Source organism: Ciona robusta, chromosome 7, assembly GCF_009617815.1.
Source record: "Ciona robusta chromosome 7, ASM961781v2".
Lineage (NCBI taxonomy): Eukaryota > Metazoa > Chordata > Ascidiacea > Phlebobranchia > Cionidae > Ciona > Ciona robusta.
The window spans coordinates 4,204,106-4,225,537 of NC_143241.1; the positions used below are offsets into that span (position 1 = coordinate 4,204,106).

Consider the following 21,432-nt stretch of genomic DNA (forward strand, 5'->3'; position numbering starts at 1 on the left):
AGGTATGAAACTAGTTTAGACGTTCGCACACGCAAACTAAAAAAATTCATTGGCTTTACTATGATTTAGCGAGCATTAAAAAATAACACCTTACTATTTCGCATTTTTTTACCTGTTCAAAGTATGCTGTTTCTGTTTTACATATTTTTTTGATGTTTAAAAACAGTAATCAGCTTTGACGGGCGTTTTATAAAGTCGTGATAATACTGTCGAATAATTCTGTAACCTTATTTTCCTGATTATTATTGAATGGGAGTTCGTAAACAGAAAATTAAAAATTAGTCTCGTCTGACAAAGTATCCCATCTTCCCCCACCCTACTATATATATAGTACTGTAGGGGGAGATGGGACACCTTTAGCACATAATATCCAAATATCCTGAGCAAGTTTTAAACAATTAACAAAGGTCTGTGGGAGTCGTGGGGATACAGTTTTATAATGCTCTGAATGTTATTTGTTTACTACCAAATGGGTCGAGAAAATAGAATGAAAAGGTGTTCCATCTTCCCCCACCCTACTATATAAAATATCTGTGGTCGAGCACACTCAACCGCTACAACATCATGATGTCCGACGTATTCAGACAAATAGCGACGCCAATAGTACCATAGTACACTTATCATAGAATTGTATACTTTGAAACAGTGCAAAATATTTTAGAAATACGTAAAACAAAAAAGGTTATATAGCGAAAAAACAACGCATTGTTACATCACCGTTACAGTTAGAAACACATTAAAGGGCCTAAACACACCCCAAATGTACTTCGCTTTAATCGATAGAGTGTGTTTTTCTAATTCCAACGACACCTTACTTGTTTTAATCGGTTCTGTATAACCAAAGATATTCCAGCTCAAACACCGTGAAATTCAAAAAACTGATTTAAAAGTTGCGTGGCGAAAAAAATTGAGAAGTGTACTACCCACGTGACAAACACGTAACAAAATTGTTGAAGCGTGGCCGCTCTCATTCAGAAAGGCGAGAGGCAGTGTTTTCAGCGAAAAACGAGAGAACAAAAAAAACGCAAAAAAGCACAAAAAAAACGCAGGTTTCGCTTTTACGAATGAATCAGTCACGTGACTAGTACGTTCCTACGTCACAATCACGGAGCTCGTAGTAAAAAAAAGATAGCGCTAGAGATCACTGTTTGAGGGCGAATATCTCCGCCTATACTGGACCAATTTTAATAAGCAAAGTATTTTTGGAATCAATAAAACGGTCGCTTTATGAATTTACCATAAAAAATAAAAGTGACGTGGGGTGTGTTTAGTCCCTTTAACATTTAATTGTAAAAATACGCGTGGTCTAGTCACTACACCTAGCAGAGAAGACATTATTAGCCTACTGTGCGCCTGTGCGGTTCGTGTCCATTCCAGTGCGGGGCATGAAAAATGGTTGTAATAGGCGAGTAGCAACAGACTAATAGTGGTCAGCGTAGGACCATTGAGCTGTATGTACCACAGATCTATACAGCTCGGTGCGTATAGGACAGACTAAAGTCCATTGAAATGATTTCCATAGAGTTTGGGACAGACCGTCTACCGTCTGAAATCTTGATCACAGAAAAAAAAAGAAAAAAAAGAATAAAACGCGCATCTCCAATGTCGGTAAAGGAGAGAGCTGATACACTCTCCTTCTTTTGTAAGGCGGTTCCCTTTCCTATTGTAGTCAACGGAATCGAGGACTTTTTTGTTTGGAGGTTTTTAATTAAAAGTATTAAATAATTAAATTTCCTAAACAAGTGGTAAACTGTAAGCGTAAATTTACCAAATAACTAAACTGGCCTAATAAACTTAAATAGTTGGTGTAGTTTTTGAAATAAAGAGCAAAAACCACTATGCGCCCATCTTTTCGATTCTAGACCAAGCGAAATGGGGATGGAGTTGGCAGTCACGTAAATAGTAAAGAACAATGTATCACGGTTTTGGGCAGTTGCGCGATCTACCCTTTTTTATTTCTGTGACTCGATCAGATAAATGAAGGAACACTGAAATCATTTGGGATAAATAGGTTTGTTCACGTGGTTCACATGTAGGTTGTTCCCCGACAAAGAACATGCAAAGCACTGCAAATCGGATTCCTGTGTTCACTTATACGAAAATGCATGTCAACCCACCCATAACTAGTATAACTGAACAGTGTTGGTGGTAAGTTAACATTGATACTACTATCTTGAGCAGAATCTTTCCCTGTGTTACAGATTAAGCTAGTGGCAAGTGTCAGAGGTTGGCAAATAGGGGTTAGAGATTGGGGTTATTATATTTAGCATACAACAGGTCTATTTACTCCATGTGTTTGTCGGCCTGTCGCAAAGCTAATATTAATGTGTGTATCAATTGGCTGAATTGCAAAGCAATGTTTTTTAGCTTGAAGTCACAATGTGGCAACTTTAAAAAAAAAACAATTTAAACAAATATAGTTACTTACGTTTTATACTTAACTGACATTACTATTAAATTTGTTCTTTTCTTTTTTTCTAAAGGGCTGAGTCAAGTAATGTCCCACACCATGTAAATGAATACAATGAAAGGAGGCTTAAAAATAATTTCAAAAGACCAAAGACTTGTAAAACAGGTTTGTTTGTGCAAAGTAGGTTTACTATGTACTTGAATAGAAATTAAAAATCTAATATGTCTACTACTAGACTACTAGTAGGCTAATAGTGTCACAATTATTAAAACTGTAATAGCAGTTTTAAATTCCGTTTTAAATTGTTATCTGTGTTTCATGTATAATTGTAAAATCTCAAAATGTTGGTCAGACCACAGCAGAAATATCAGAGTTACTAAACAACGCCCAAAAACTGCTTCACACAAGCCCAACACAGCAACAATGAAAGGTAGAAATGTTGTTTGTTTTGCTGTACTGTTCGTAACACCATCTTTGTATTGTGTGCTACTGCTTTGTTTCTGCTACCATTAGTCACCATTGCCATCATAAACTGGGGACACTATTTTTACACTTTAACCTCGTTAGGTTTTATTGTTTTAGTAAAACAAAATGGTATTTTATCCGCCAATTTTGTATTATTTGTATAATTACCGATTAAAATTTACAGTAACCGGTGAAAAATACATCAGTCATGCAGATAAAACAAACACAACTTCAGCTGATGTTTCAGTACCTTCAACATCAAGCCATAGCCGGTAATTTATTTATTTAAAGTAGCTTCTACCTCAAAACATATTTAGCATTAAATCAACAAAAATGTTTTTTAATTTGATTTCAGGTCTTCTACCCCTGACCATTTGCTAATGCATGAAGTGTATGACACATATTCACACTCTTTTACACATGTAAGCTTATAAATAAAATCCCAACTTATACTAATGCCCTGTAGTTAAATCAACTTGATGAAATAATAACTATGCAGACATATTTTTAACAGGCCCCTCTATTGCTGCGACGACCAGTATCAAGAATGTCAAATTTTGATCAAGATCAACTTTCTTGTCAAGGTGATTTCAGGCAATCTGCAATGGAATTTTTACTTCAAAAACTTGAACTTGAGGCAGAAACGGTGACACCTGTAACTGTTGAATGTCCAACTCCAACAAAACAACGGGTTGCTATCGATATAACTCTTTGTGATAGCACGGGCTCCTTATTGTGCAACAGATCAGTAAATCATGGGCTAAAAGAACCTATTGAAGAGGACACGCAGATAGAATATGTGATGCAATGCAAAGCAGATGCAAGAAGTTTGTTTCTTTCACCAAAAAAGGAAGATGAATTACCAAGGTATATTAATCTTATTTGTAACTTAGTGCAAGTTTACAACACACACATGTAGGCGAGTGATATTTTAAACTAGTTGATTATAGCAACTGTAAAAGTGCCTGCCAAAGAACACATATGCTGACAATAGTAGTGACATCAAGGTTCAAACTTCAAACCCATATCCTCTGAGGAGAAGGCAGGCACATTGTACTACAGCACTCAACAAGCGATTATTCTGTTTATTTTAATTATTTAAATATTTATCTTAGTACAATATTTGTATTCAATTTACCTCTTATTTTGTTTTACAATTAAAAATGTTGCTGTTGTATTGTATATTTTAAGACTTAAGTAGACTAGTGTTATTGTAGTGTAATTCAAATCCAATCATTGAACAAAATTAAAAAGAACAAGTATTTTTGATTGCAATGATGAAGTGGTCTACGTCACTCAGTCTTTTGAAAAGAGTTTAAGTGTTCTTTGTAAATGGTGCTTGAAAGCCATTCTATAAGTGAATTTCGACTTTGTAGCTGATTGAATATTGGCGAAATAAAATAAATCTGCTGTATCTAAGCTAACTTTTATATTATTATTACTTATTCATATTGTAATAAATTTGTTATGGACTATTACAAAATCTTATATTGAATATAATCAAAATCTGGTTTAATTAAACATTGTAGATATTCCTTTTACAAGGTCCAAAAGCAAGTTTAAAAAGAGGCAACAGAAGCCATCCAAACGAAAGTCTGCAATCAAGAAGAGGATTGAACCACAAAAAAAATCTGTTGAATATGAAACCACTGAGAGTTATGTTTCTACCCAATGCATTAATGACTGTATCATACAAGGTATATCCTTAAAAGTTTTAAACATTGTTTGAGACAAATTCAGACACCTAACCTTTTGGTTTATGTTCCTCTTTCTTGTTTAAACTTTTTAAACTGCAGGTGTAGTGGTTAATAGGTAATACGGTAAGATAAAAATCTTGCATATATGGTATTATTATACCATGGTAGATCAGATTGTTTTCATTTGTCTTTTGTTCATGATTACACATTTACACAATGTAATTGTCACATCACACTCATTGTATTAAAACAATGTCATTGTTTTTATAGAAAAAAGGTATAAAGACCCAGAAGAGATCGTCACACAGATGTCTCATCTAGGATTAAATCAACCACTGGAAGAGAGTGATTTAGGAAGTTTATTGCGTCAAAAATCTTGTCCAAATTTGTGAGTGTTGGGTATTACCAGTTTGTCAGTTGGCCAGGCTAATATAATTGCTACAATGTAACTATGACAACAGATCAGTTTTGAATTATTGATTCTTTTATATTCCCTATTGTTTTACTGATCAATACCAAAGTGATATACGTTTAAAAGATAAACTTTACAACCATTGCAAATTTATTGAAACAAGCAATGCACCACAAATTTATTCTCTAATTACATTATCAAAAGGTTTATCAAAAAGACTTGGTACATATGTTGTAAACCCTGTGTTTGTTTCTTTATTTTTTTATAGCAAGCTGGCGAGCAAAGAATTGGATGAACCAACTCCAAAAAAGTCTGGTTTAAAAGATGAAGAGAAAGTAAGTGAGAATTTACAGCACATTTCACATTAACAGTTAAACAAAACAAAATTAATGAAGCAAACTTACAACATGAGTTGTAAGTTTTAATATTTTATTTGTCTGGTAATAAATATGGCAGGAATTAAGCTCGAAGCAGAAGGGAAAAAGAATTCCCATTCAAATTATTTCCGATCCTTTCAAATGCATTGGTGAAAAAAGTATTGGAAAATTGGAAAAGATTGAAAAAAAGAAGCGGCCACATTCTTGTATGCCTCGTCCTAACAGTACATGGTGTGGCTTCAGTGATGGAAGAGTAAGAATGCATGTTAAAATTTTGTAAATAAATAAAAAAATTGTTCATATCAAATCTGGAATCTTAGTACTTCGTGCAGTTTGTGGAATGACTGGTATAACTTAACCAATACAACTAATGTTATAAATTATTCCTATAATTATTATTCATTACTAGTCTTATTATTGTATAACAGATGTCTTCAATTGCATAAATGTATGCAGAGGATTCTGACACCGCAATCGAATTACACATAGACATTTTTGTCATCAGCAAATGCGGAGTTATGTTGTTTTTTAAATCCTTCAATATAATATGTTTAATAAATCATTTTTTATATCTTGCCCTAGATTTATTTGCTGCTCTGTTGTTTTCTGTGTGGGCAACTTTTTTTTACCTACTGTACTTATCATTGGTTAGTGGGCAAGCATTTTATATTATTTAGTATTTACTATTCATATTGTTATGTGTATACTGGTACCAATTGCATGGTATTTTCAAACAGGCAGTTGTGATGGTTAAACATATAAATCCTGCCGGTTATTTCAAACTAAATTCTAGATTGGAATGTGATATAGAAATGTATTAGGCTATTTATTTTACCCATTTTGTGTTTGTTTTGTTTTAACCAGCGTTTGTTTTTATACATACGCCATCATTGTTTCCAGTGGTTAATAAACATCCTGTAAAAGAGAAAATAAGCAACCTAGTAACATGGACACATTTATTTATTCTTCTTGTCTTTCTTCATTTTGCACAATTTTGTTTCTTGCCTGATGTAAGTTCATACAATTTTTAACGATTCATTAACATTTTGTAATAGTTAAGTGGTTTTTATCTACAGTTCATTTTATATATAGTTCTACCGCACACAGAGTGTGAAATGTTCCTGCGTTCTGTTATTGTTAGCATTTTATAATATGACAGAGGTTTTACATCATTTAAAATATTAAAAATCTGTTCAAATTGATATTTTTGTGGTGGCCAAAAATTGATCGTGCGTTGTGAATTTAGTGTTGTCATGAAATTCTTCCATCTTTGGCGGTTTCCTGTATCCACGAAAAACAGACCTGTAAACCGAGGGACAACATGTTTTTTTCCCAAATGTGACGACTTGCACTCAAGGGTCAAGTGCCCACAGCGCTGTGCATCAAGTTTCATGTTTCTCTTGTCTTCGCCCCATGTAGAGCAAGCGTATGACGGTTCGAATCGCTTGTCACGCTAGCCTGTTGGCAACCGAACCAGAACGTCTGCAACAACAAGAAAAGTGGGTTCTGGGTTGTCATCTTTTCTCTTACAGCATCAAAATAGGTTGTCTATACCTGTTAGTTAATATCAAGTGCCCGAAATCAGCTGATTGGCGGTTATTAATTTATAATCTACACTCTAAATTATTTAACTATTATGCCTAGTTATCGTTAGCTATTTGGTGTTGTTACGGTTGCTTGGACACCTATAGAACAACCAGTAACCGTGGTTGAGTAATATACAACCAGGCAGTAGGCTATATGTGGTCGGAGAAGTGAGTAGGTCTATAGCAGTCCCCGTGCAGGTGTTTGGCATAAATGCGGTATGGTCGAACAATCCTTCATAAATACAACTAAGCAAATTACATTTAGCAACCGATATACACCTTGTCTAACGGGCAAACTGCGCGATAAATTAAACCAACGGTCTAGACTCTAGGTCAAGTTTTCGTATATACGTCTCCTATATACAGGTGCATAGGACAAAGAGAAAGTTGTAGAAAATACAAATCAATATACCCACAAACTAGTAATTGTTAGTATAACAAATGTATATATTAGGGTGGGGAAGACAGGACATAATAAACAAATATAATAAACAAAAAATATATTTAGCACATAATAAACAAATATCCTTATCGTGTTTTAAACAATTCACCACGGTGTAGTGATATATTCGTTCCGATTAATATATTTGTACCAGGCGCTATTGCGCATGCGCCGAGACGCTACCACGCATACGCAACAGCTCGGAACAAATACAATAACCATCCGGTCCAAATATATTATCACCCTCCATTGAAAAAGTTCCAGACAAGATGTTTACACGTTAAAACTTTAGTTTTTTGTTTAAAGTCATCAGAACTGAGTTGGTATGTTATTTGCGGCCTAAAAAATTTATGCTAGTTCAATAAGGACATTTTACTTATAATTTACGATGCTGGTGAACCAAGATGCTTCTAGAAAACAAAAATTATAGCGGCACATTTTAATACCTTCTACGCGTGCTACCACCATAAAACTTAAGCACTGTACTAACTAGACCACAGCGGTACCGAATCTAAAATAAAATTTTAATAATTCAAAAAATATTATTCATGGATTTTTTTACCGATCCAGATTTGAATATGTCATAGCGCTATACGAAACACCTAAAAATCAATCATAGCGACGCCCAAAGTTAGTATAGACTATACTAACTTTGCCCCCACCCTACCATATACGTATACATTAGATACTGGTAGGCACCATTATATACTAATTTACAGTGCATTATGTGTTGATGTTTGGCCTTTATTGCCAGAAACTACGTTTTTATGACGTTTTTTTAACCCAATTCTCATTTTGTTTTGTTTTTTTGCTTCGCATGCGGTTATTTTTTCAGTTTTATTGGCAGAAACGCGAATAAAGAGTTGCCATCAAATGAAACGGATTCGTCAGCAAAAAAAACAGAGAAAACAGATACCACTCCGCTTTAAACAGCGATCCTAAAATCATAGCGTTGACACTGATCAGTCAGTGTGACTGTATAGTTACAATGAACACTGTTTGTTAGGGGAATTAACTATTGTTGGTCTGTATTTCTTGGGAAGTAGGTTTTACCGTCCTGTGTAAATTTATTAACCACGATTTAATTAAAAGGATTGCTGCAAAATACCGTTATAAAAAGCTTTTAAGCTGTGTGATTTTTTTCGGTCCGCTGCATACTGATCAACACGCGCTGCTATTGAAGTTAATCAGCCTGAAACCAACCGCACTTCGGATGGCTGCCAGTGAAGACGAACAAACCCTCTGCTCGTATAGGTGACACTACAGCTGCTCATTCAGCTAGAACACACCACTTCTTCAATTGACGGCTTGTAGGTTTCGTTATAAATCGCAGTGCGGTGTGGGGTAGAGTAGTGGAAGGTTTGGCCTGAAGCGCTAGTTTTATATATATAGTTTTAGGTGAGGCGACTGCCAGAATATTGTTCTAATATGCGTACCACTTGTTGATGTTTCTGTTTCGCAGGTTAATAACCAGCACAGGTACTAATATTAAGACACATAGGATTGGTAAACTTTTAAGATGCGGCTTTTGTTACTTACTTGTGCAGTTCTGCTTATGGAGGTTGCTGTCAACGGTAAATTGATAAAAGGATTATTTTTTGTATCTTTAATTATTTTATATATTTCACATCTTTTGAACCTTTTTTTAATTTGCGACTAATGTTTAATAAAGTGATATTTATTTGGTTTTCAGGAGTGGAAGAAAGTTGCGGTATAAGTGGTACCGGAGGCTATGAAAACGGAATGCAATTCACCAGTCTCAAGGATGATGGCACTTCGTATGCGTGTCGATGTGGTGGTTTCGGCTGTCGAAGGATGAGTTGCGAAAAAATCTTAAAGCCAGCGACAACCACAACAGAGCCAACTATTGTTACAAACGAAGAAGATGAAGACAACGACGATGCAATAATTGGAATGGTTCCTGGACAGCCTGTTGTGATCGAACCAGTCGTTGCGCAGCCTTCAATTGCAAATCCAATTATCCGACATCCAGTTAACCCTAGGCCGGTCGTACAGCGACCAGTCATTCTACTTCCACAACAGCCGATTCATCAATACACAAATATTGGTGACATAGAACCGAGGTTGACCGATCCCTGTTTCGACAGAGTAAGCCGCCGTACTTTTCAACGCGGAGATGAGTTTTACAGAACGAAGAAAAATCATCCTAGAAAGAAATGTGTCTGCCCTTCCCGCGGGCCAAATCAAATAACTTGCCGTCCTGCTAACTGTGATATGGCGTCTACCCCGTTGATACCAGCTTCTTACACCGGATCAAGCTTCGGTGAGTTGTCAAATTAAAAACTATACGACGTTATATGAAAACTAATTAAATTTCTGAAGGCGGGTGCTATGATGCGTGGAACCAGAGAGAGTATGCAAGTGGTGCTCAATACACACGAACAAGGTTCATGGATCCTGCTTTAACTATAAACGGAACGTACAGTTGCAGTTGTAGTGGTGGAATGATGCGATGCTCAGGTATATGTGGGTCGGTGTAACAAAGAAAGTGATGAAACATCCAATCGTCTTGCCGGTACTAATCTTTATTTATTGCTTTTATAGCTATCGACATACCTTGCTGTGATACGGAGACGGGACAATGGGTAAATAGGGATGAGAAGTTTTTTGTAATGTCGAATTCGTTTTCTGCAAAGTGTGTTTGTCAAAGAGGACGACAACGCTATAGTCATTGCATTTCATTAGAAACACCAGGTTCGATTAGAATTACAGGTGTACATTTAAACTTGTATAGTAAGTTAGGACACGGGGTTAGATGCAGTATGAAGTTGGCACTCGGGGTAAGATAAGGCTGTTTAAATATTGACATACAAACAAAATGTTACAGTAATATTTGACAGCGTAGTCCAATGGTGGCTGTACACAGTATTCGGAATTCGTCCGTTTTGTCTGTTTTGTCCGAATTACGCTGCCGCATGTGGAATTCGGACACGGCGCGAAAGATGTCATGAACACAGTATCCAGATAGCGCAGGATCAGTGATTCCGGACCGGATTTTTGCCGTCCGAATCGAATAAGCTCAAGTTCTACTTTTGTCCGGATTTTTCGGTTTGTCATTGCGTGAAAACTTTAGTTTTGGCAATTAGGCTAAGCAATACATAAAGTAATATATATATATTTGTCCTAGAATAACGTATATTTGTTGTGTTAAATGCGGTTTGTACCAGCATAATCTTGGTAAATGCGGAAATTAAATTAAAAGAGCTACTATAATAGGTGCTGGATTTATAATTAAATTTGTTAAAAATTGTCACAAACACGCACGCGATGCCTATTTGCTGACTACTCTTTACAAACTAAAAAAAAAATTCGCAGGCCCTTTGTTTTCCCTGCATCGGATACTGTGTACATATAGATACCGGACAAAATGTTTCGCCGAATCGTATACGAATTCGGACAAAATTCGTACGCAAATTCCAACAAGGGTTCGCATACAATTTCGCAAGCGAATTCGCACGCCGGATATACTGTATACAGCCACCTTAACGGTCCAACAAAGTGATTTTAAAAAAAATACAGTTAGTGAAATATTGGATAATTCTACCTTCCATCTTACACCACTATAGTTTATTGGCTATAATTGTTCATGTAATTAATAAAAATATATCTAAACAATCAAAGCGGATAAATAAACGCTATAAATAAAGTTGATAAAAGCGCTTTGAATTTATAATGTAATCGGCATCATCAGTTTATGCATTAGGAAAAAGTTTTATCGTAGTATCACTTCAATATGGTTTTATACACTGCAAAAACCAACGTCAAAAATACTAACATGCTAATAACCCACAGAAGCCGCTTCGTTACCTCAAAGCGTTTTTTTTCTTTCATTTTTTTATAATTATTAGGTGGTCAGCAAGGCCGGTGCTACGACAGTAGAGGAAGTCGCCACGTTGACGTTGGTTCGAACTTCCAGCAGGACCGTGGATATCGTGGAATTTGGTCGTGTACATGCAACAGAAGTTTACGACTGATCTGTCGCTATGTGTCAAGTTAGTACTGAGTCGTCGTTTTGCTATATATGTCTAGTTTCTTTAACGAAATATTTTATGAATTTGATGTTTTTTGATTACTCAATGTTTCTTATACGTTGTTGTATACGGCCATTGTAATTTATTCTTTCACTTGAGCGCGTGCTATATACATATAATATTTACTATCTGCAATATAAGCGTACTTTCCTAAGATACAAATATGAAGTATTTCCCTACCTTTACATATTCTAAATGAACATGGAACAAGTATTGGTTGTCGCACTTGTACAAAAGCACAGAATAAGATTTTCCCGCTTACTAGTGTATCATTATATATATAGCATGTGTTCGCCCCTATCAATGGTTATTTATAGCTATTATATCCAATATCTAGCATTAAATTTTACTTTACACTTACAGGCTCACGGCAAGGTTGAGGATCACGGCATAATATACTAATCAGCCAAAAAAATAACCCAACGCTTAGGCTTGCTTTAATATACTAACACATTATATAAAAAAACGTAGCGTCAGTGAATACGAACCATCATGTTTAGTTTACAAGAAAGCTATTTTCATAAAATTTTTATTAGAGGCGGTTGAACTTTGTTCTGAGTATTGCAAATGTGCCACCAGCATGAGATCGTGTCGCAGTTGTTGCTTAAGTGTGCTTCCGTGTTAATAAACTCATGCCCAATAAAGGCTGGATTTTTAGTGCAATAAGGATACTACGGAAATAAAAGTTTTCAGTAATGACAACCATGGCCTACTAAAGATATTTTTAGTAGGCCATGTGACAACTATAAACAACGGTAGTTTCGTGGCTTAATAAATATAGTAAAGTAAGGTAGGATTGCGCATGCGCCGCAACGCTAAATATATCATAACAGCGGTGCAGCACTATATTATAGGGTGAGGTGGAGATGAGATACATTTTCATTCTATTTATTTGTTCCATTTGGTACTAAACAAAGAACTTTCAAAAAATATGTAAAACAGTATCCTCATGACCCCCATAGATCGTTGTTAAATTGTTTAAAACACGGTCAGGATATTTGAACATTAAGTGCTCAATATGCCCAGCACCCTACTATATATCTTTGGTGACACATTACGGATATTATTTAAATGTCTGGGTGCAGTTGATGGGGGTAGTGCCGTACATAATCTTAGGTGACTCATTAAGGATTTTTATAATAACTGCGATCGCTAGGTGGCGAGAGTGTACCGTTTGTCTGTTTTGTGTAATATTGTGGATATTGTGATTCTGTTCTGGCTGTCGTGGTGGAAGGTTGTCTCCTACTATCCACGGAAATGGGTATACAGCAAAAGGTTAGATACTCACAGGCAGTGAAGAGAAACACCAATGTTAAATTGAAAAGGCCTTGCTGTTTGTGGTTCCGGACAGAGGAACCATGTAAGAGAGAGGATGTATACGAGTTGCTGAAACGAATAAAGTTTTCAATTGACAAAGTAGTTGGTATTGTGGAAAGAAAAAAATCAAAAATCGATATTACGTGTACCTCCAGAGAAGCGGTGATAGAACTTCTTGATTTATTGAGAAAAGACAACAAAATCAAACATACATTTCTGTATGAGAACGAAAATATTGAAGTTTTGATTGGTTGGGTCCCGGTACCACTCCAAAACAAAAGTATTGCAGAAGCTTTGCAATACTATGTAGCCGTGCAAGAGGTAAGGTCCAAAAAGGATAAAAACGGAAAGCTGTTGGGCACCTGAATTGCGGTAATAAAGAAAAATGACATTGATAGATCCCCCCTGCCAAGCTACATAAGGGTTGAACGGGAGGAACTTTACGTGACATACAGCGGCCAATTAAAGACCTGTAAACTTTGCCAACGCGCCTCGAGCTCCTGACGCGCTCACGTCACCTGATAAGAACATGGCTAGCGAGCCCGCGGGCAAGGACGACGATAAAGAAAATGCCCCTGAAGAAACCGAGGCGAAAACAACAAACATTATCACGACACCAAAACGAAAACGAAGATTGGTTAAAAGCCCTTCTGTGGACCAACCTTCACCAAAATCTTTAAGCCACGGTGGAGAAAATAACGGAGTAAAGTGTGGTAATTGTCACCGAGAAGGTTTTGTCCATGAATTCAACGATCGGTTCTACTTTTCGGTGGCAACACCTTGCTGTGCGACCAACGACCGCTTCCTTGTAGCAAAAAATGCAACGTACATAACCTGTCTATACTGTAAACAAAAACTAATCAGAACGCCCTGCTGCCACGAATACGCCCCCGAGAGAAACTGTATTGACAACAAGCTGGAATGCCTTTACTGTAAAACATGGTCAGTCATGCCACGATCTAAACGTAATCCCTCCAAAAACAACAAGCATCACATGCAACAACACGAACTGCCAGAAGACAATTTTACACTGCGTCTGTGATAAAATTGTTTCAAGCAAGTTAAAAGATGACAAATTTTTAAAATGCGTGTGCGGAAAAGAATTCGAAATAGACGCTACAAACAGCGGAAGAGAAACCTGAACATTTACATTGACAATTTACACCTGTGGTAAGCATCTCCAAATGAAAATAGTATCGTTTAATGTCAATGGTTTACGTAACAATGCGAAACGTAAATGTATTTTCCGTTTTTTAAAAAACAAAAAAATCGACGTAATCCTATTGCAGGAAACACATAGTAGCTTGGATGTAGAGGTAATGTGGAAACGCGAGTGGGGAAACGCGCAAACCTTTTTTTTCGCACGGTACCACCTCCGCCCGAGGCGTTTGCATTCTGTTGTCGCCACAACAGAATTGGACTGTACATCATACAGAGAGCGATACTGAAGGAAGATTCCTGATCGCCTCAATTTCGGCAGGACCAAAACGGCTTACAATGTATACGGATCAACCTCCGATAACCCAATTTTTTTTATTCGTTTTTTGGGATAATAAACGACTATTTAGATAACGACGCTATAATAGGAGGAGATTTTAACGCAATTATGTCAAATGATCTAGAAGAGTCACCGGGCAACAAACACGCAAATGGTAAATCCAGTTCGGAAATTAAGAACTACATGAAAGAGTTCGATCTGGTTGATATATTCAGGGAATTAAACCCAAGGCAGCGGAGATTTTCCCGCGTCCAACAAAATCCTATCACCGGAAGTCGCATCGATTTTTTTATTGTTTCAGAAGGTCTAACACCACATATAAAAAACTGTGATATAGAACCCAGTATTAAATCGGATCACAGACTTGTTGTTTCAAACATAAACCCGGAGTTTAAAGCAAACGGCCCAGGGTATTGGAAACTAAATAACAGCCTTTTAGACGACCCCCAATTCGTAAATCACTTGAAATCCGAAATCCGCGCTTTCCTAACGATCGATGAAACTCTACTAGATGTATCACCGCATATAATCTGGGATAGTATAAAGTGCTGGTTGCGAGGGAAATTTATTAAACATGCCGCCGAGAAAAGAACATCGCAAACCAAAGAAATAGATCGAATAGAAAAATTAGCAACCCAGCGGCGCATTGATTCGATATTGGAAGGCAAAACGAGGGCAGCTATCGTGCTTAGCCGAACAAACTAGGCCGAAAACGGGGAAAAAATACAAAATATTTTTTAAGCCTGGAAAAGAGAAACAAAAAACGTAATACAATCGTTTGACTAAAACAAAGCGGGCTAGTCATTGCGGACCACAGGGAAACAATAACCACACTCAGTTCTATCAAAAGCTATATTCAAGCAGATCAACGGATGCTAAGCAAATAGATTCCCATATCCGCGTGGCGCAGCTACTCCAATAGCGAGGAGGAAGAGTCCTTTTTGGGAAAGGATATATCCAAGACGGAGTGCTATGAAGCGTTACGGAAAATGGGAACAAATAAATCACCAGGCAACGATGGATTAAGTACGGCATTTTATACAACCTTTTGGGAAGAAATTGGAGGGGCATTTTTAAAATCCACAAACCATGCGCTTAAAACGGGTTTGTTGAGCGGTTCGCAAAGAAACGGCATAACAACACTAATTCCCAAACCCGATAAAGACCCACTTATAGTCGAAAACTACCGCCCTATAACTCTTTTAAATACCGATTATAAAATTATATCGAAAGTAATTGCAGAACGATTGAAACTAGTTATGCCGCGCCTTATTTATAACGACCAGAAAGGATTTTTAAAAGGCAGATATATAGGGGAGAATATCCGCTTGCTATTCGATGTTATGGACTTTGCAGAGACGGAGGATATACCCGGCGTAGTTTTATCTCTTGATTTGTACAAGGCATTCGATTTAATTGAGTAGGTTTTTATAGAAAAAGTTTACGGTTTGCAAAGCGTAGTGCAATGGGTTAAAATATTATATGGAAAAGCAACGGGAATAATAAGTAATGCTGGCTTCTTGTCAGAGTCATTTCCGATCAAACGAGGTGTGCGACAGGGAAATCCGCTCTCGCCCTTGTTATTTGTACTCGCAATAGAATGCTTTGCGCAACATATTCGTTTGAATCAATGTATTGAAGGAATAAGCACAGCGGATAAAGAACTTAAGATATCGCTATTTGCGGACGATACATTATGTTTTATAAACGGATCGTCAGGTTCCTTCAACGCAATGAGCGAAGAAATACGGTGGTTTAAAGAGGTGTCTGGATGCAAAATTAACCTAGAAAATCGGTGGCATGCGCTATAAGTTCTATGGTTAAAACACAGTCACGATCTACAGCAATCCAGCTAAAATGGGCCAAAGACAGTTTTAAATACCTCGGGGTAAAAATTGCGGTTCCTGGAAGTGACCTTGATTTATTTCAAATCAATTTCTCCGACTCACTATCACGCATTAAAAGAATTCTAAATATGTGGTCAAGACGAGGTTTAACCTTAACCTTACTGGGAAAAGTGACGATAATCAAGACGCTGATAATACCAACGCTTTTATTTAAATTAAGTGTACTTCCTGTTGATGTTCCGAACGCTTTTACTACGTCGTTAAACAGATCGCTCTTCGCGTTAATATTGGTATCGAAATAGGAAAAAGTTAGTAGAAAGGTTCTGATCTCCCCCGTAGCTGAGGGAGGGATTAATATGATGGATATAACGAGCTATATAGCTGCGCAGAAGTTAAAATGGTTATACGAGCTTTTTAACCCAGCCTCACAATCAACATGGAAAGCTATTGAAACTTTATAATACCAGAATCTTACTTATGGGAGGCAATCAAATCAAATTTACCGAACAACCACGCGCTAATCAAAACCGTTATTCCATACAGAACGCTTCGCTCCTCGCTCACAGCAGCACGACTTGTAATTGGGCCAACATCGCGTAAAGATAATGAGCAGCGAAACTACCTTTGGTTAAACAAAAATGTGAAATTTAAAAAAAGACCGTTGTTTGACAAAACGTTAGTTGAAGCGGGGGTAACTGAATATAACCAACTCCTCAAACCCACCGGGCAGTACCAAACCTACGATGAAGTTTGTGAGATAAACAATATCGCGGCTTCTACCAATCACTCGCTGAAATTCTACGAATTACTAAATGCACTACCGCGGGAATGGGACCAGATTCAATACAAAGAAAATGCACGCACTAAAAAAGATATAACAATGCTTAAGGACCATTTGAAGGACTATGCAGTCTCTACGAAGGTAGCGTACCAGTATTTTATCCAACAGGTAAAAGAATATCCGGAAAAACGCAGGAAAAATGGCAGGGTGAACTAAATTTAACAACAAACTTCGATTGGTCAAACATTTGCCAGAGTAATTATTATTCGATCCTTTCAAATCAAACTAAACCTTCGCGCGGTGGTAACCAATGCTTGTCTGTTTAACTTTGGGATGATCGACTCTCCAAACTGCAATACGGAAACAGACTCCCTTGTTCACATGTTTACGAAATGTAAAATGATTGAAAGTTGTTAATTTTTTGTTAATTGTTTAAAACACGATCAGGATATTTAGACATTATGTGCTAAAGGTGTCCCATTTTCCCCACCCCACTATATATCCAATGTGAGTACAAATGCTGAAATATTTTCTCAGTTCGAGTATAGATTATGACATCCAACAAACTTACGTTGTTGTTGATGTGACTCCCTTGCATAAAGCCCTTATTTTGGTCATACCCTATATATATATAATGTCGTTCAGGCATCCTGTTTGAGAAAAGTATTAGTAAATTAAGTAGCGTCGCCTCGAAAACATTTTCATTAAAACGTTGTGTCTGGGACGTTTTCAACAAAGGGTTAAATTTGAACTGGGTGGTATAATTATATTTGTTAACCTACTATTACCCTTTTTGCATGGTCACTTTTATGCGCGTAAGTACTCGCATATTTACTCGCAAAAACAAAGTTAACACGCTTAACGTCATGAGCGTGTCATCTGATGCTGTAGAAGGTTGGTTATTACTCGCATTATGGTAGTAAAGAAAATTATGGTGAAAGTACAGTTTCACTTTTAAGAGCCTAATCTTTTACGGGTATTATTTTTACAGTTCTTAGTTGGTAATAGTACCATAAACTATCAGAACCTTTTTTATAAATTAGATTAAACAATATTGCGCTAAAATAAGCTATAACTCAATGGCGTAAACCAATGACCATGCAAAATAACGAGATTAGCGAGTTACCATATGACGAGTTAATGTGAATGGCACTACTGCCATCTACTGAAGACGGCGATTTAAATCAAAATCCACAATGTGACAACAAAGAGGTATAGGTGGCAGTAGTGCACTGTATACTTCTTTGGTGTCGCATTGTGGATTTTATTTTAAATTTGCACGCCCGTTAGGTGACAGTAGTGCACTGTATACTTCTATAGTGTCCATTGCGGATTTTGTTTATAGTCTTCGCTTCCGGTAGAGGCAGTAGTGCACTGTATACCCCTTTAGTGTCACATTGCAGATATTTATTTTTAAATTTGCACGTCCGTTGGGTGGCGGTAGTGCACTGTTTACCTCTTTAGTGCCACTATACGAATATTGTTTTAAATATTGGCGTTCGGTAGGTGGCAGTAGTGCACTGTTTACCTCTTTAGTGTCACATTGCTGATTTTGTTCTTATTCTCCGCGTCCGGTGATGGCACTAGTGCACTGTATACTTGTTTAGTATCGCATTTGGATTGTGTTTTAAATATTGACTTCCGGTTGGTAGCAGTAGTGCATTGTATTCTTCTTTGGTCTCGCATTGTAGATTTTATTTTAAATTTGCACGCCCGTAGGGAGAGGAAAGTATGGTGTAATATGTAAACCATGCTGTTCAAGAAAAGTGTTAGTAAATAAAGTAAAACATGTCTATTAAACTAATTTAAAATAAGTTTGGTAATAGTAGCCTAATAGTGTGCGTGCATGGATACCTAAAAATGTTTAGGTATCTATGGTGCGCGTGCTGTGTGTGTGCTGTGTGTGCTGTGTGTGTGCTGTGTGTGTGCTGTGTGTGTGCTGTGTGTGTGCTGTGTGTGTGCTGTGTGTGTGCTGTGTGTGTGGTGTGTGTGTGCTATATGTATGTAACTTACTTTTTACTCGTGTGGCCGAAAAACGACAGTCGTTATAACACGGGTGTCTCATACACCTCGTGCCAGCTTACGAGTTACCATGTATAGTACAATGGGGAAAGATGGAACACTTAAGCATATATTGCCAAATATTTCCAAAATCAAAATATATGACGGTTTTTGGGTAATACCACGAATTAGTACTATCATTCCTTTATTAACTGTCACCAATTTAATAAAACACACGAGGAGTTATTTAGCGATCCGCACAACAGGTAAAATTTTACAAATTTGAAAACACACAGGATAAGATGGGACAGTTTAAAATCATTGTTAATTTTGATTATTAAGTGTATTTATAAATGGGAATATACGTAAATGACACGAAATAATACTGTACGCTTTGAAAATTAGGTCTAAACCAGGGGTTCTTAAACTTTTTGAAGCACGCCCCCCCAATGAAGATCTCAACAAACTTGCGCCCCCCCTTTTTGTTAAATTATCACAGTGGTGTTCAATTAATTTCTGCCGTAATCCACCACAGCCAAACCTGACATATTGGACATGCTTTAAACCGCGCCCCCTTGGTTGACTGTACCTGTATTATTGCGTAAAACACATTTTCGCGATCAACGCAAAAGTGAAATCAAATAACCGTTCCGTTTACGTTTGCGTCATAGTTTAACCTTATATTTGCCATGTTTTTCTTAGCCAGGTAGACTATTTGTTACGAAATAATAGGGATTCATGCATCATAGTAGCGATTGTTTTGTCTGGCAATTATTTAAGACATAATAGCAATTCAGACTTAAAGGTTTGCTATTTTAATTTAACTTTTGCGTGCGTCGTATTTAAGCCTTTTGAACACCACTGTAATAAGACATATAACACTTCATTTTACAGTTTTTCGCGCCCCCCTTCCAAGTGCTACACGCCCCTCTAGGGGGGCGCGCCCCCCAGTTTAAGAACCACTGGTCTAAACATTCTTTTTCTTGCCCTACTGCTATAGTTTTAAACATGTTACCTATACATTATATTATTACATAATAATTGGTATTGTTTGAACGACATTGGGTAATGTTCGTACCCTACAAAATATAAACTTGTAATAATAGAAAATTGATAACAACTATTGATACATTTTTATTTGTGGAAAGGCGTAAAATAGCTTATATGTACCTAGTACCCTATTAAACATTTTTTGCAAATATATATATCAAATTACCCATATTAAATGTTACAAATTCACCGCTTTAAAATTTCGTTTTTGACTTTTTTCGATACAGAAAACAAATTTCGCATGTTTTTTAGACCTTCCAATCCTTTCAATTTATTTTTAAGTCTAAGTTTTCCTTCAAATAACCAAAAAACATGCATTTTTCCTATACCTACTGTGTTATTTTGCGCACAAATTGGCCGCCTATCTGATAAAATACTAGAGCCTTCCACCTATCCGATCTTTCGCAGACGTTATTTTAAAAATAATCGCGCTCGTTGATTGGTTGGCCTGATTGTTTTAAAATAAAAAAAAGAAAAAAGAACTTTAACTCTATCTTCGAAGTTCGAACACAAAATATCGGGCTTAGTAATTCGTCAATTTTTATTTAGCTGAGACATATACAGGAATGATCACAAAGATATTCACATTATGGTTATTAAATTTGTGTAAGTAAAACATTGCTTCGTTTTACCAGTTAGTTGAAAAAGTTAATATTAGTAGATTTTACTGTGCCAGCAAGATAACAGTTTTATGCATCTTATCTTGTTTTTTTCCTTTTAATTTAAAATTAAAATAGTCGAATTTATTTTTCCTATATACAGATACAACGCAGCACTATGTCCAAGGATGTAAGTAAATATGTTAATGTTTTATATTTTACTACGCATTTTCTAATTGCAATGAACTGCAGATGTGGAGCTGGCTAATGGAATAATGTATGAAGTTGTCACTGATCTTAAAAACTTTAATGATGCTGAAGCTTACTGCAGAAATTTAGATGGACTACTGCTTTACTCGGTAACATTCTGTTCCTGGCAGGTTTAAAAGTTTTTAGTATGGGTGATGTCCATAAAGTTCAATAGGGTGTTATTGGCAACCACTTAAAAAAATGCTTTTTTCAGTAGCGTAGACATTAAGAATTATAACAGTTTTATGTGTGTAACAAGTGAAATCAGACTAATCTGAATGTGTGCGCACCAGTCTGCAGGGCAAATATATTCGTTGGCTTACAGATGCTGTTAAATGGATCAGTGGCGCAACCAGCGCGTTCAAAAGGGGGCTGTCATATTTACGTCTAGTCCACGTTTATCTCTGACGCGATAAAACACTCCCTTTATTGGTTGTGCACACAAATATATATTCTATTTTACGCGGTAAATTAAAACTAACACTACATTATTAAAAAGACGTATCTAAATTAATATAAACAGAGGAAACATTGTTGCAGATTTACGCATGTTAATGTAACGATTATTTACGTCAGAATACCTTTGATAAACCATTACGATTGTTCCATCACAAACGAGATTGTTGGTAAACAATCATGTTTTATTTGC

At 36.6% G+C, this 21,432-nt stretch overlaps 3 protein-coding genes and 1 long non-coding RNA gene across 7 annotated transcripts in view; 3 read left to right on the plus strand and 1 right to left on the minus strand.

Annotated features, from left to right (window-relative positions):
* Window positions 1-1,603: 1,603 nt before the first annotated feature.
* Window positions 1,604-6,294, plus strand: LOC149733950 (uncharacterized). Of its 2 annotated transcripts, XM_089880719.1 has the most exons (11): window positions 1,627-2,148; window positions 2,484-2,575; window positions 2,763-2,840; window positions 3,060-3,147; window positions 3,231-3,297; window positions 3,390-3,742; window positions 4,421-4,572; window positions 4,843-4,960; window positions 5,253-5,319; window positions 5,441-5,614; window positions 5,790-6,294. In XM_089880719.1, the coding sequence occupies exons 1-11, from the start codon at window positions 2,057-2,059 to the stop codon at window positions 5,805-5,807; spliced, it is 1,299 nt and encodes a 432-aa protein (XP_089736845.1). In that variant the 5' UTR covers window positions 1,627-2,056; the 3' UTR covers window positions 5,808-6,294. The 2 variants fall into 2 exon arrangements, with proteins under 2 accessions (XP_089736847.1, XP_089736845.1); XM_089880721.1 differs by lacking the exon at window positions 2,763-2,840 and having other exon boundaries at window positions 1,604-2,148.
* On the minus strand, window positions 6,086-7,382 carry LOC149733951 (uncharacterized). The gene is made up of 2 exons (XR_016385268.1): window positions 6,916-7,382; window positions 6,086-6,843 (listed from the first exon to the last, which is right to left on the minus strand). It is a non-coding gene; the product is annotated as an uncharacterized LOC149733951 (long non-coding RNA).
* Window positions 7,383-8,803: 1,421 nt separating this feature from the next.
* LOC149733952 (uncharacterized) lies at window positions 8,804-12,085 on the plus strand. Of its 2 annotated transcripts, none has more exons than XM_089880733.1 (6): window positions 8,804-8,963; window positions 9,083-9,673; window positions 9,733-9,870; window positions 9,955-10,104; window positions 11,259-11,402; window positions 11,805-12,085. In XM_089880733.1, exons 1-6 carry the CDS (start codon window positions 8,909-8,911, stop codon window positions 11,819-11,821), a joined length of 1,095 nt encoding a protein of 364 aa, XP_089736859.1. In that variant the 5' UTR covers window positions 8,804-8,908; the 3' UTR covers window positions 11,822-12,085. The 2 variants fall into 2 exon arrangements, with proteins under 2 accessions (XP_089736859.1, XP_089736860.1); XM_089880734.1 differs by having other exon boundaries at window positions 9,955-9,995.
* Window positions 12,086-12,201: 116 nt separating this feature from the next.
* Window positions 12,202-21,432, plus strand: part of LOC149733953 (uncharacterized) — a 55,190-nt gene continuing 45,959 nt past the window's right edge. For both annotated transcript variants that reach the window (XM_089880689.1, XM_089880690.1), the window contains exons 1-4: window positions 12,202-13,928; window positions 15,118-20,541; window positions 20,698-20,724; window positions 20,787-20,893. In XM_089880689.1, the coding sequence (XP_089736815.1) occupies window positions 20,502-20,541; window positions 20,698-20,724; window positions 20,787-20,893 (174 nt within the window). In that variant the 5' untranslated portion in view covers window positions 12,202-13,928; window positions 15,118-20,501. The remainder of the gene's footprint in view (window positions 13,929-15,117; window positions 20,542-20,697; window positions 20,725-20,786; window positions 20,894-21,432) is intronic.